The 15970-nt window shown below is 33.0% G+C and overlaps 1 protein-coding gene across 1 annotated transcript; it reads left to right on the top strand.

The window, feature by feature from the left end:
• The first annotated feature begins 81 nt into the window (after nt 1–81).
• Nucleotides 82–12366, top strand: LOC114379041 (exosome complex exonuclease RRP44 homolog A-like). Its single transcript, XM_028337598.1, has 19 exons — nt 82–152; nt 228–416; nt 499–619; nt 695–769; nt 875–969; nt 1149–1206; nt 1298–1393; nt 2114–2164; nt 2269–2331; nt 3792–3885; nt 3976–4100; nt 4190–4360; nt 4445–4602; nt 4796–4851; nt 4991–5113; nt 5267–5397; nt 5491–5731; nt 8198–8351; nt 10714–12366. The coding sequence occupies exons 1-19, from the start codon at nt 82–84 to the stop codon at nt 11030–11032; spliced, it is 2391 nt and encodes a 796-aa protein (XP_028193399.1). The 3' UTR covers nt 11033–12366.
• The last annotated feature ends 3604 nt before the right edge of the window (nt 12367–15970 follow it).

Here is a 15970-nt window from a genome sequence, read left to right on the forward strand (position 1 = left end):
TTACTCTTTATTATTATTATTATCATCATGATTTTAAATTGCGGTTCGTTACTTCAAACTATTTTGGCACTCCCCAATTGCATGGCGGCTGCATCTGCCGCATTCTCTCGCAATATAAGGGTTTTCTGGCTCACTGTAACGCGATCACAACGGCAATTTAAAACCATGATTATTATATATGACGAAATTGTGAAGCATCTTAACTGGTTTTTTTTTCTTATCTGTAGTATCAACTATCAACTGCCACAGCATAAAAAACTTATTATAGATGCTGGAGCCTTGCCCTGTCTCGTAGATTTGTTAAGAAGGCACAAGAGCTGTCCCATTTGTAGTCCACTTGTTGGTCTTCTAAGGATAGTAGCTAATGCAATATGCTATCTTGCCTCTGATAATACCAACATTAAGACTCTTGTCAGGTTTGTTTTTCTCTCCCTTTTTTTTCATGCCGTATAACTATTCTATTCTTTATGCTTATATATACATATATGGTATATTCAGGATGGAAGGTGGTATCCCTCCTCTTGTTGAATTGGTTGAATTCAATGTCACAGAGTTACAGAAAGCAGTTGCATCGGGGTTGGCAACTCTTGCATATGATAATCATGACAATAAAAAACAGGTAGCTGACTTTCTGCAGTAAACTATGTGATGGATTGTATTGTTGTAATTGTGTACGTGAATAAAAAAATTGCAGATTGTTGAATGCGGTGCATTACGCACTCTTGTACTAATGCTTCAATCAGAGGATTCAAAAATGCATTACGAGGCGGTAAGATGCTTATATGACTTTACACAATCCCATGTATTATTCAGTTTGCTGCTTGCAAGTTCTAAATAATGTACTAGCACTAGCTGAATAAGCGCTTTTTTGTAGGGTGTTGTGATTGAAAAGCTGGTCCATTCATCGCCAGATATTACGAAAGAAGTGCTTGCAGCTGGGGCTTTAGAACCTGTTATTTGTTTACTTAGGTAACCTTCTAGTTTGGTCATGGTTTTGAACTCTAAGCAATCCATAGAAGAATTATTGAACATTATAGTTGTTTGCTGAAAGTCAGCTACTACTCTCATATTAGTAATTTAGTACTTCTGTCCCTCAAGTAATCCTTGCAAGTTCATAATTTCAATGATAGTTCTGGCTGTTGGAGTAGCAAAAAGCAAGCAGCCCGTTTAATTGGTATATTTGCAGCAACAGATTCAGATTGCAAGGTGGATTAAGCTTTGTGTTGCAAGCTTTTTATATGCTAAATCTGAGTTATGAAATCCTCTTATTGACTTTCATGGTTTGTTGTTCATGCAGGTTCATATTATCCAAAGAGGGGTTATTCCACAATTACTTGACATGCTTAATAGTCATGGGGAAATGGCGGTTTTTGCACTTGGGAGTTTGGCACCGGTGATTATTACTACTTACTAGCAGCAATCAGTTGGCCGTATGCTTATAAGGAATATAAAATTGAAGTATTGGAATTGATTCTTTTAATTATCATAGCAGTAACTGATCAACTTGATCTAGGATTCTCAAATAATCTCTTGTTTTTTGCCCTCCTTGTAGATGTGTGCTTATAATGGGACAGTTTGCTTAAAGTTTAAACTTAAGAAAAGTGTTTTTAAAAAAGTTGCCTTTAAAACCCTTTTTTTTATAAGAAATAAGCTTAAACAAGCAGGCCTAATATAGCCATACAATCTTGCATATAGTTAATGTTGATTGGGGGGATTCCATGGTAGGCATTGCCTCCTTAAGAATTTTTCTAACACTATTGTCTACCCTGAGTATTTTTTTTGCTGTATTTGGGATCGCCTTTCTTAAACCTAACTCATATTGAGTGGATTTTTCTTAATTTATATGTAAATGGCAACAAATAAAACTAACATACCCCAGTTTCACTAAGTGAAGGTATGGGGGAGGGTCATTGTATAGAGCCTTAGTCTTGCATATGCAAAGAGGCTGTTTTTGGATTCGAACCCGTGACCAATCGGTCACCAACGCTCAACCTTATAGTTGTGTTAGGGCTCACTTGTTTTGGTACAAAAAAATATGCTCTCTTGTTTTGGTGATTATATATATATTGGTTTTTGCTCTCATCATTTTTCCTTCCTTTTTTGCATATATTAGGAATCACATAATCAAGCTGTTTTATCTCTCTATGGTCTTGCTGATAATGAGGTGAAGTTAATTTCCTTGTTCTTTACTTGGCCAACGTTGTATGTTGCCCTTTAGAAATCATTGATGTGCAGTGATGATGTTATATGCTGCCACTGATGTAACAGCTTGCGGATTTTATCGAGGCTGGTGGTTTTCAGAAACTGAAGGATGGACATTTCAAATATCAAGTATGTTCATTTACTCTTTGTAATTAAAGTAACAGAATTTATTTTTAACATACTTGCATTTCTTCTCGATGATAATTTATAGTTGCTATTAATTTCTTCTTAATGATAATTTAGTTGTTATTAATGGTCACTAACAGAACACCTTTCTCTCACCAATATATTAAAGTGGGTTTCCTTGTGATTGTGGTTTAACTTGCAGTCTACTAAACAGTGTATAGAAACCACATTAAAAAGATTAGAGGAGAAGATGCAGGGGCAAGTGAGTTTTCTTGCAAATTCTATCTGGGTGATTTAGTTCAGTCATAGATGAGAATAATAATCTATTAAAACTGTATTTTTTTTAAAAAAAAATTACTTTATTGGATATATGATTTTTCATATCTATTCTTTGGCAGGTATTGAAACGCCTAATCCATCTTATGTGCTATGCGGAAAAAGGGCTACAAATACGTGTAGCTATTGCTCTTGCTTATTTATGTTCTCCTCGTGATTGTAAAACCATATTCTTTGACAATAACGGTAATAAATGATTTGTACATTTTCGCAATTTTTCACTCATTATATAAAAATATATTAAAACATACTTTTTAATTGTATTTATCACGACAATTTGTTAAATCAACGTTATTAAAAAAGACTCACAAAACAAAATTTTCTCCAATAAATTAGCATCAATATATTACTTAATGTTTTTTTCTTTAAAAGAATATTACTTAATATATTATAGGATCTCTATGTAATTCCAAATTTTATTTCTCTCTTAGCTAAATGTAGCTTTTATTTCTTTTCCACATGACTTTTAATAATTTATGTTTTTTTTGTTAGCCTCACTCGCCCACAAGAAAAATAAAAAAAAAAGATATCCAATTATGTGAATGTTAATGAATACTAATGCTGCTGTGTGTTTACACTTTTTTAGAAAAAATTGTAAATTTGATCTTTCAATTTATCTTTAGTTTCAGAATTAATTTTTCAGTAATTTAATTCATAAATTTGATTTCCTATTCAGACTATCATGAAAATATCATGAATGATCACCACATATTATATTATTTTAAAATATTGTGAACAGAAAATAAATGAGAGACAAAAATTATGATTTTTTTATCTTTAATAATGACAGAGTAAAAATTGTACTTTGAGCAATGCAAAAAAAAGATTGGACTTTGAGTAATGCAAAAAAGTAAATTGTAGATTATGAAAGATCATAGATAAACATGCATGCAAAAAAAAACATTAATTTAAAAATAAATATACACATCAATTTTATCAAATGTACATATCATAGTAATCACAGGATCATAAGGAAAAAATGTACAATTCGTTATAATTAAGAAATTAATTGTATGATTAAGTCATAATTAATCATAGGGTAATTCGGTCAAATTTTCTACACCTTTCGCACCACTTAACACTCGTTACAATTCTCTTGAACTGCTTGCCCTCTGCTACCTCCACAGTGCCGCCGCTGCACGCCCGCACCTGCGTCCTGCTCCGACACTCCGGCGATTGTGATCACCGCCGGAAAACACCGCGGTCCCACTCCCAACACCGGTTCCTTTCTTAGGCGCTAAAGTGAATTTTTTTTCCCGGAAGAATCAACTTTTTCTTTTCCACGCCAGCATCTTCACCATTCCAAAGTAGAGAAAGCTTCGAAACGAACACACTCTCAAAGTAGGGTTACTCAGCGCAGAGCAATCTCCTCCGCTGTCAACATGCTCCACAACAAGTCCTTCGTCAAGAAAACCAAAGGTGGCAAAGTCATAAAGGTACACACTTCTTCTTCCTTTCTAACCCTAACTTACTCAATCTCTTTTCTTTGTATTTTTTATGCCTCTTTTATTTATGAATTAATTAATTAATTATTTTTGTTTTCTTTGTTTGGGAGTACCAAGTGCGGGAGCACTACCTGCGCGACGATATATACTGCGGCGCACCGTTTTGCACCGTTTGCGATTCTTCCAGTGCTCGCCTCAGTGCTTCGCCTTCCACCATTCTCTTCGTCGACACCAATGTCGTTCTCAACCAGGTCCGCTTCCTCCTCTATTTTTCTCGCCTTAATTCAACTTAGGCTTGTTTTTTTTGTGAATTGGAATGTGTGTTGTTGCTGCAGATTGATTTGCTGGAGAATCCGGCGATTGACGATGTTGTGGTGTTGTCCATTGTGTTGGAAGAGGTTAAGAACAAGAACATGTCTGTTTACAACCGTATAAGAGCTATCTGTAGCCATTCCATGAGGAAGTTCTTTGTTTTTTCCAATGAATACCACAGGTAGTTCTTTTTGGCCCCCTTTTTCGTGACTTACTATTAGTTTGTACTTTGTAGTTAGGGTGAGATTGTGTTACAGTATTACAAAGGAGAGGAAGGGAAACTTAAGGATGCAGTAAGGTTGATCAGTTTCTTAATTTGCTGCATATCCAACAACTACCTATATTGATTTGATATTTTCTCTCTCTATTGGCAGGGATACATATATTAAGGAAATGAGTGGGGAAACTAAAAATGATAGGAATGATAGAGGTTGGCTTTTCAGATGGGCTTTGAATTTATAAATTTTTTTTTTTTATATGCTTTCTGGTTCATTGGATGGTTTTTTACATGAGTTGCCAATAAAGATAAAATTGTTTTGAGGCTTTAACTTTAAATAGTGGCAATGCAGCTATTCGAGTGCCTACTCAGTGGTATCAGAATCATCTTGGTGGTGCAGTAAAGGTGTTGCTTATAACTAATGACAAAGAGAACAAAAGGAAGGCTAGTGAAGAGGGCATTTTGGCCGAAACAGGTAGTTATCTTTCATGGTAATTGAAATGTATGTTGAATAGCTAGACATCCATTGTACTTCTGCTGTGTCTTTGAGGAATATCAAAACTAACTAACAGTTTTGTTGAATGAAGTCATCCTAAAATCTTACTATTCAATTTGTCTTTTGTTTCAGTTGAGTCATATGTGAAGTCTTTGGACCAACCTGATTTACTTGATCTGCTTGTGCGGCCTGCATCTGAAGATGTGGACATGGAAGAGGTTGAAGATCTTAGACCATCCAAGAGGAAAGTCATCTACTCCGAGGTATCCAGTTAATTTCATTTCTATATAGTAATGTGTGTCTGCACATTTGGTTAAAATGACAGGATGGAGTATTGATGCTATATTAATTTTCAGCATAAGCCGATGTCAGAAATTACTTCTGGTTTGCATCGTGGAATATATCATCATGGGAAACTTCGTGTTAACCGTTATAATCCATTTGAAGCATATGTTGGGAGTGAGAGCATCGGTGATGAAATAATTATTTATGGGCGCTCAAACATGAATCGAGCATTTGATGGGGATATTGAAGCAGCTGAACTTCTGCCTCAGGACCAGTGGCAAGGAGTCTCATCTCTATCTATAGCCCATGAAGGTATGTTAATTGCTAGATTATTTGTACCCTGCCACAAAGCAGACTTGCAACTTGTAATAATCTGAATGAGAATAGTGGCTATATTAATAATTTTGATCATTCTTCGTAAAATGCACCCAAGTGCATGGAAAAAATTCATCGATAAAAAATATTTGAAGCCAAAGGAAGATATAGGACTTGGACCATATATATCTGAATGAGAATAGTGGGAAAAAGTAGAATTACGCCTACTTTCAATTGGTTTTGGAAAAGAAGAGCGGACATGTTGGTCTAATTGACGAGACTCACAAGATAACATTTGCATAGTTCAAGATTTGAGACCATATGCTTTGATTTTGACAAATTTGGATGACTGAGATCATCATGGAGAATCTTTGGGAATGTAGTAGTAGCAACACAAGCCATAGAAGGAGTTGATCCTATATAGTAGAGATCTTAAGATTTACATTCATTTGAGCCATACTATGTTCAACATCAAATGTTACTGGGCAATTTAGAGACCGAGTTAATTGACTTAAAGAGATTAAATTAAAAGGACAATTAGGGATGTGAAAAGGACATATTTCAAGTTTAATGAAGGAGAGAGGGAAACTTGACCAATTCCTTTGGAAGTAACCTTAGACCCATTTGCTAATGAGATGAGGATATTTAGAAGGAGAATGAAGATAGGTTACTAGAAATGTTATTAGAGGCACTCTAATTGATTATCCATGGACAATTAGCAGATAGTGAGACACAAGCTGTTGAAGCAATAGTGGCAGAAGATAATTGAGCTTGGTTTGTGGCTTTCAATTGAAGATATTCTTCTTCAGAGAATTTGTGTTCAAATTTCTCAGACTTGGGAGACATTTGCCATCTTTTCTAAAAAGCCATGAAGAAAGTAACACATTTCTTGAGTATGGTCTATTGTTTAACCGTGTGAACTTGGTGTTTGGTGGAAATGGTGAAGAACCAGTTCAGCAACAAAGATCTGGTCCGGATCTAGATGTCATACGATGGAGTGTGGTGGTGGAGCGTGGTGGTGATGGGATACGCAGCGACGGTGGAGTACTTGCATGCACTTCGACGTCCAAGTTAGTGTATGAAGAAGATAGGGAGTAGATTATGAGAGTTGGGTTAAATTTCATACTTGGGGTTCGTTTTATACATGCAAGTTTGGGTAGGAAAGTTAGGCAGTTATGGTCACATGGTCCGTATGACCTGTCCAGGGTCACATGTTCTACGCTTGCCCCCTTGTTGGTGTTATGTGAGACACATGGTCCGTATGACCTGTCCAGGTGAACTGGGTTGGTCTAGGAGATCTAGGTTCAGACTGATCCCGAGATACTATTCGAGAGCAATTTTGGTATCGTTAATTGTTCTCTGGTAAATTGGTTATCTTTGTAATGCTCTTGAATATCAATAAGTCAATTATGTTGGTGGAAAAAACATTTAAGCACAATCAGAAAAATTTCCTTTCTCATTTTCTCACAGGAGTAGAGTGCTGAACTTTTTGTCTGTCTCCATATAAAAAGAAATTCAATCATAAATCTGTTGCCTGGGCCCCTTTTCTATTCTTCCCATGAGAACTCCTGTTTTCTGGTTACTTTTGGTCTGCTAGTCCACTTTGCATGTAAGAAACCCTACTATGTTTTGTTATTTTCTACTTTTTATGATATTTTTTTGTCCAACAATGATAGTGTTCTCATTTTTTTTCCCTTTCGACTATATGTCATGAATTTCAATTTATTTTGAAATTTATGTTTCAATTTGTTAACTAAATAATGAGTTATTTGGATTGAAAATGCTAATATATGGATGTTTGTAATGTTTTATTTTGATAAAATATATTTTATGCTATTTCTAGTAATTTATCGTAAATCCTACAATTTATGATGCATTTCAATTCACAAATAAGCCTTCCCATTCATTTTGTGTTAGGATCCAATTGCAAGTTATGGTACTTGTGTCCCTCATTGGAAGTATGGGATTCTAATATGGGGTTTATAAGGCCTTGGGCTCTCCAGTTAGAATAGCTAGTTTTGTGGTGTGGTTCTCCCAAGGTTATTATCATTTGGTTCATGATTTTTGACTAAGTCAGACAGTAATGTTCTTTGTGTACTTATATTATTTTTATTATTTTGGACGGAAAAAGAAACTTTATTATAGGAGAGAAGAAATACAAGGGAAAGAGGGGATGAGATGCGTTAGGACTGAAAGTACAATTACGTTAATACCAAGAGCTTTTCATTAGTGCTGCATGTTCACATATTTAAGTTATTGAGAGATTTATATTAAAGTTGCCTTAATATGAGCTGGATAAGTGTGAAAACATGCTGCTTTGTTTTCTTCTCTTCCATACTGTATTTGACCTGTGCATGCTACTTCGTAAGGCTGAAATAGCTTCAGTCTTTGTGTATGCACATGCCTGTGAACTTGTTTTTCTATTTGAATTCTTCTTCAAGTAATATTATTTGCTTGCAGAAGACGAGGATGAGGATGAAGATGTTCATCTAGCTCCAAATAGTGCTGATGATGCACCTAGAACTATTCCTCAGCAGGGTTCTTCTGAACAAGTAAATGCTGTGCCCAGTCGTCCTTCTGGTCGTATTGTTGGCATTATAAAGAGAAACTGGCATTCGTAAGTATCTTTTTAATTACGTGGAGCATGTTGGAAATATGTAAATAGTGTTTAAGTTCATTGTATAGGCTAATGAAATCATGCATTTATGTTAATTAGGTTAACAATGATTTGTGTGGTTATGATCTTAGTCATATAATTGAGCTCTGCTGTACAGTTTAGACTTTAGATGCATGGGTTTCATCCGACGTCTCTTGTTTTCCTTTTCCCTTAACAAAGCATTTCTGTTTTACTTACAAACTGGTATTCATTTGATTGGAATCTGAATTCACCTTTTTTCATTAGAGGAAACTAATGTCTCTTTATCTCCATTAAGTAAGGGATGTTCTGCTATTGTCATTGTTTTATATCAGTTTTTGTGTGAATTAGTAAGAACTGGTAGAGAAATGTAGAGATAGATCTGAACTTAAATACAAAAATATAAAAGATGAAGTGTACCGAAGCGGCAATGTAATTTTGGATTTTTGGCTGTAGCTGTTGACCACATTTCTTCTAATGCTAATTGGCACCATATGTGAATGAGGTGCATTCATTTTACTAGCACATGAGCCTATGTTGCTTTCTACATCATTTTAGCATCAACCTATTTGGCTTAAAATGTTAAAAAGCACATAAAGGCAAACATTTTGCAGCAATGTTTTTGTGAACATTCTGTAGTTATTTTTCCTTATTTTAATAAAAAATTTCTCCATGAGGAATTGTGGATGCATGTGGAAGGACTGGTGTAAGAAAGAATTCCACAAATATAAAAACAGAAATAGGATAAAAGGAAAGTGTTCTCTCATTCTTTTGGAGGGATTTTGGCATTTAAATTATTAAATACTTTAATTGGATGATGAGATCTATTTTTATACCTTTTGAACAGCCAAAACTTTGTATTGGCTCAATCTTGAACTAATAATTCCTTTAAAGATAGAAATGATAACCTCAGTCTCAACTTTGGTAAGTACCGATGATAAGGGAAAGTGCCTTCACAGTTTTTTCATAGCAGAATATGGATTACATTGCCCTTTTAGAATGCAACACTCTTAAAAATCCTTAACCATCTCGAGTATTGTTCCATCAACAAATCCTCTAAGTTAATACAAGGCAAATGGAACTGGAACATATAGGTCTGCTGGTTTGTTGTCAGAGATTGGGTGCTCTACACTCATGCAAGTTATGCTTGTTTGGTGGAATTTATTTTTTTTTAAATTTTGTAGTCATTGTCAATGACCAAATATCCCAAAAGTTTACTCTCTTAGGCAAAGACTCTGCGAATGGTTTTTATATCTAACAGACCTCCTAAAACAAGTGTTCTTCGGGCCTTGAAGTGTGAACAATGCACAGGCCCACCTTCCTTGTATTGAAATTTAACTTATATATAGAAAAATAGGAGCTGTAAAGATATAACTCTTGACCACTTATTCATAGAGGCTATGAAATGGTGTCAATTAATAGAGTAACCTATTGTTCTGTTTGTACAGTTACAATTCTGTTAGACTAATCTGTTAGTTAGCTCCTGAGTCAGCAGTTAGTTAGTTGCTTCTATGAGAAGCTTTGATGTTCTATATATACACTTTTTTCTCTGTAAAACACAATTAAATGAATAACATTTTCTTTCCCTAAATTCTCCCTCACTCTCTTTGTACTCTGAACTCTATTATCAATGATTAAATCTACCAAAGTTTAAGGTTGCAATTATTTTTACATTGAGGACTTCTTCAAACTCCATTTCTCGAAAGCAAGAAATTTTGTCATCCACTAAAATTGCCTCATAAATAGGGAACCTGGCAAGCAAACTGCAAAGCGAACAAATTTTAAATTGTTTGTTCACATTGGTGTAGGCTCATGAATGTTGTTTACATCTATTCATCTGCATATCTGTAGGACATTATTAGATGTGTACAGCATCTTTTTTCTGGGTAATATATTTGTAACTGTCAAAATACGTTTACTGTTTATACTGTCAATGCAAATGGGATAGTTAACTTTATAATTAATCTTTGTGATGTGATTATGTGGCACACTAGCTACCTATTCTTTCATAGTTCATATGTCATACTTTAGGTAGCTTTAGGTGCAACACATAAGGTAAAAAATTAAAGTAAAATCTAAAGGAAAATTTGTCATGTCTTTGAGCATAAAGGTTCATGTAGATTCTTTCTTTAAGATAGATATGCTATTTGTTCTTAGAAACGTTAAACCTTGTTAACTAATCAGAAATTTTTGTTTATTAAAATGTTGATCTTGTTAAACTTATCAGTTATCAGTACTTTTTGTTTGCTGAAATGTTAACCAATAAGTTTGTGTCTGTATATTTCATTTTCTAAGTGTATATGTTCTGTTGTTTCATGATTGGTATATTTAAATCTCTTTTCAGGTATTGTGGATCTTTGGAGCCAATGCCTATGCCTGCAGGGAGTGGTGGTATTGCCCATGCCTTGTTTGTCTCCAAAGATCGCAGAATTCCCAAGATTCGAATCCAAACCCGTCAAGTTGAGAACCTTTTGGATAAGAGGATTATTGTGGAAGTTGATTCTTGGGATTGTCAGTCTCGATATCCATCAGGCCATTATGTGCGAACTATAGGGGAGATAGGTGATAGAGATACTGAAAGCGAGGTATGGAATATTGGATTTTGTATGATTTCTCTCTTTGTATCAATAGTGGGAAAAACTAGTATAATCATCCGTCACTAGAGCGTCATTAGGAACTTGGCAACTTGCTTGTCACTAGAGCGTCATTAGGAACTTGGCAACTTGCTTGTCACTAGAGCGTCATTAGGAACTTGGCAACTTGCTTGTGCTCTCTGCAACTTACTCAGCTTGTTTAAAAACTGGGGGGATTGAGAGTCAGTTCCGTCAGCAACAAATAACCGTCAAGAGAGAACAAAATCCAAAACCCTTTCAATTCTGAAGATTTCGCTCTCTTTCTTTTTCGTTTTCTTGATAAACAAACCCTCCTTCACTTCAGATGCTTCTTCCTCTGATTTCTGACCATGAATTCCCAAACCACTGAGTTTCCCATGCCTGATGAAAGGGAGCTTGAAGTTATAAGATATTGCTTCCAAGTCGAGCCTTCATTCATGGCCACCAAGGATTTTTACAAAGCACCATACAACCGTCAGCATAGGAAGAATGCAGTTTCAAGGATCGCTAGGGTTAGTGAAATTTGATGTTGCCTTCTCTTTCATCGTCATTTTCTTTCTGCTCTCTGATTTCAACACCATGCATGTGTTTTATGCTTTTGTGTAAGATTGTTAGTTTCGTTTTGCTCTTTGTTTCTTAGGCTTGTTTAGAAGCAAATTTTCATATGTGATTGGATTACATCAAAAACACTTTTCGATATAATCCAATCACAGACGAAAATTTGCTTCACAACAAGCCTGAGAAACAAAGAGCAAAACGAAACTAACAATCTTGCATAAAAGCATAAGACGCATGCATCGTTGTTGAAATCAGAGAGCAAAAAGAAAATGATGATGACTAAACGCAATGAAAGAGAAGGCAACATCAAATTTCACTAACCCTAGCGATTCTTAAAACTGCATTCTTCCTATGCTGACGGTTGTATGGTGCTTTGTAAAAATTCTTGGTGGCCATGAATGAAGCTCGACTTGGAAGCAATATCTTATAGCTTCAAGCTCCCTTTAACTCGGTGATTTTGGAATTCATGGCTTCTGAAGTTAGAGGGAAAGTGAAGGAGGGTTTGTTTCTCAAGAAAACGAAAAAGGAAGAGAGCGAAATCTGTAGAATTGAAAGGGTTTTGGATTTTTTTTCTCTCTTGACGGTTGTTTGTTGCTGACGGAACTGGCTCTCAATCCCGCCCGTTTTTAAACTTTCATATACGACGTCGTGTGGATAGAACTAAGAAGCACGGCGGCATCGTTTTGTCTCCGATTTATGTTTATTTACTTTTTTCTAGATTTATTTTTTAACTATAATAATACAATTAATTAATAACTATTGACAAATTGTGAATAGTTCAATTTAATTTGTAATGCACAAACATGAAAACAAATATTAAGATTAAATGATTTTCTCTAATAGGACAACACTGGTCATGTAATAATAATTATTTAATTTTAAGGTCTTATCTTAATTAGATGCATGAAAATAGTTTATTTTAGTTATTGCAGCAGTAATCTTGATCCATCTTCCAATAGAACCATTAATATTATACAAAGCGTGAAACTAGTTTTGATATTTGTAAACCGTTAAGATGCTGGAAATAGCATTGAACGTGTAATAATTCAGATGAAAAGAGACCCCAATACGTAGATTTGGAAGAAGATGAAGATAGTGGTATACTGTGGTGCAGATGTGAATGTAATTATAACCTAAACAAAACTAGATATAATTGGTAATAAAATTGTGCCCTACAATTCTGATTAAACTTTGATATTGTACTTTTATAATATGCTACGTCAATTTAATTATTATTATCAATATTTCAAATTCAAATAAAAAATAACTCCATCTAAAGGTGAATTTCGTATGAGAAAAAGAGTTGGACATTAACTAAGAGTACAAAAGATTTTATCCTATCTTTCACTTATACCTTCTTATTATGATAAGTTCTTATTATGATAAGTTTGTTGAATTATTTTTAAAAAATTTAATAATAATTTATAATTAGATAATAATATAAAATTATTTTATATTGTTAGTACATAAATATTAAACTAATTTTTTATATAATTGTAAAAACTTTTAAGATTAATCTTCACTAGACAAAAAAAGATATTATAAAGATTTAGAGTAAAATCACAACATTCGTTTTGAGCAAATACATGGCATTTTTTCTGAGCCACTAAAAAAATTGATTTACTAATAATTTAATATTAGATTGGCCTTAATTTCTTAGTATAACATTTTTCTAATAAAAAGCCAACTACTAGTGTACACGTTATGAATTTATACTAACAGGTAGGGGTGTTCGGGGTGCGCTTTGGACGGTTTTTTCTCAAAATTACGTCCGAATCAAATAATAAATTAACCTGTAATTTGGTTCGGTTTGAGTTTTTTTAAAAATAAAATCCAAATCAATCTATGCAGTGTGGTTTGGGCAATTTTTTTATTTTTTTTAAATTATTAAATCTTGTTTATAATCATAATAAAAATTAACATATTGTAGATCTAAATATTTCTTAAGAAAATAAAATATAAAAATAAAATAATCAAATAATTCAAGTAATTCATAAAAATATGCTACAACAATAATTAATTCAAGTAAAACAATCAAAGAATTAATGTTTCTTTTAATACTCAATCATACTTAGTATGTTATCTTTGAATTGAAAATGTAAAGGAGATGTGTCATCCAAATCCAAATTAAAATTTATTCATGTTTCCTAGAATAACTCTGACTAGAACAACAAATCATGTCATACAAACACCTTCAAATACTAATCAAACATAAATTTTTACAAATCTCCCCTACAATAATTTTTTTCCTGAAAATCTCCCCTAACCAGCAACATATATATTGTTATATACTACATGACAAAATCAATCTTTAATAAGTTGATTAGTAATATTATCATTAAGATCAAAGGCAATAATCCAGTTATCCAAATCCAAGAAAAAGATCATATTTCAGTATCTCTCACCATTCAATTACAAAACCAAGACAACCCATGAACATCAAATTGAATCCTTAGTTATCCAAATCCAAGAAAAAGATCATATTTCAGTATCTCTCACCATTCAATTACAAAATCAAGACAACCCATGAACATCAAATTGAATCCTTAATCACACCTATATAAAAAAAGAGAATAATTGATAACAAAGTGTGTAGTTGGTAGTGTAAGTGAAACGCAACACAGAAATAAGAACCTAATGGGTAATGTCACACGTACTAAATTAAAAAAATATATATTATGCAAATATGCAGTTTGGTTTGGATTTTTCAACTAGAAATCAAAACCGAACCAAACCGTTCGGTTTCTATAAAAAAAAAACCAAACTAATCCAAAAATTCATGGTTTGGTTTGGATTTCAATTATTTTTTTTTTGCGGTTTGCGATTTTTCGTTTGGGTTGGTTCGGTTTTGAACACCCCTACTAACAATGTGGTATATTCTTCTAACAAATAATTATAAATATATATATATATATATACATTGTTAAATTGTATATTATAAATGTCTTTCCAAATTTAAAAACATAATTAACTATAGAATTTTAAATATTTGTTAACGAATATATTCCTTTCTAATTTTAATTTTACTAATAATGATAGGATAAAATAAGTGCATGCGTTAACTTTGACCCTCTAATTATAGGTGGTATTAATTCTATTCTTCTAGCATAGTAAGAATATAATAAAAGGCATGTTTTCAATAAAAGACCCTCTAATTATAGGTGGTATTAAATATTTGTGCTTTCTCTGGTAGTCTTAAAGTTGAGTTGTTCGGAATTGTTTTGCATCTTCACTATCCCTTGGTGCAGCTGATCTAGAATCTTATTATTAGAGACCAGCCATGCATGGACGATCACTTTCAATTATAGTAGCAAAATAAATGAATGCCTATAAAATTAAAAATAAATGAGTTGTTTTGGACCAACCTATAATTGAGCCAAATGATAGTTTCAATGTTGAGATTTTAGAATATTCTAGTAAGTAATTCTCTAGTCAAAAGTATACATTTTATGGATTCATGCACCATGTGACATTGTTATAGGACCAACTTAACTTAACTCATGCCTTATAAATATCTAGAATATTGCTAATTAACTTCGGTCTCTGTGTTATTTCTTTAGAATATACATTGATTTTACGTGCTTGTGATTTCGGTTCTCAAGAAATTCACACAATGAAAGATTATGAATTTGAAACTTTCTACACAAAAAAATATTCTTTTAAACGAGAATATTCATGTGTGGATGGCAGCTAAGGATAAGCCTCATGAAAATCATTCCTCTTAATTGCTTTCGATTCCAAAGCTTTAATTTGGATTACTTTTTTCGATAACAGTTGGTTATATTTCTTTTTATGTTATTTGTTATGGACGAGTGTTCTCGGGTTGTCACTTTGGCTCTAACATAATGAGGTTGTTTATGTTGCTTCTTATAATTTAATTATTTTTTATATAAAAGTTGCTTATACAAGTAACTACCACCAAGGTGACTTAAAAATAAAAAAATAATTATTTAAGTGAAATAAAGTTTTTTTGTGAACAATTAAATAAAAGTAAGCTTATTAAAAATAGATTTTATTGCACTTTTAGTATATCTGTATCATAATTGTATTATTTTAGTCCTTCAAATTTTAATTACATCAATTGAATATTCATTTAATAGACAATAGTATTCTTTTTATGATGATGTACTTAAAGAACCAATTGGAAAATTACATAATTATTTTATTTGAAGGGTCCAATTTATATAATCGGAATATGATAGATTAATTGCACATTCCTGACAATAATACTTAGAATATTCAATTGAAACAATTAAAATTTATCGTACTAAAACTATATAATTGTAATACACAAAAATAAAAAATAAAATAATTATTCAAAATATTTTAAAATTTTCAATTGAGTTGTAGACCGTTGAAGTGAAAATCATTGAATATTCTTAAACCCTATAGAGTGACAACGGGCCTACCAAAACAGAGTTAAAAATGATA

Source organism: Glycine soja, chromosome 12 (genome assembly GCF_004193775.1).
Source record: "Glycine soja cultivar W05 chromosome 12, ASM419377v2, whole genome shotgun sequence".
Taxonomy (NCBI): domain Eukaryota; kingdom Viridiplantae; phylum Streptophyta; class Magnoliopsida; order Fabales; family Fabaceae; genus Glycine; species Glycine soja.

Excerpts from the sequence above, each read along its gene's own strand:
- LOC114379041 (XM_028337598.1), top strand. The coding sequence starts at position 82 with ATGGCGGCTGCATCTGCCGCATTCTCTCGCAATATAAGGGTTTTCTGG. Across the intron at positions 620-694 it reads ATCATGACAATAAAAAACAG|ATTGTTGAATGCGGTGCATT; the intron begins GTAGCTGACTTT and ends AAAAAATTGCAG. Across the intron at positions 5,398-5,490 it reads GGAAAGTCATCTACTCCGAG|CATAAGCCGATGTCAGAAAT; the intron begins GTATCCAGTTAA and ends ATTAATTTTCAG.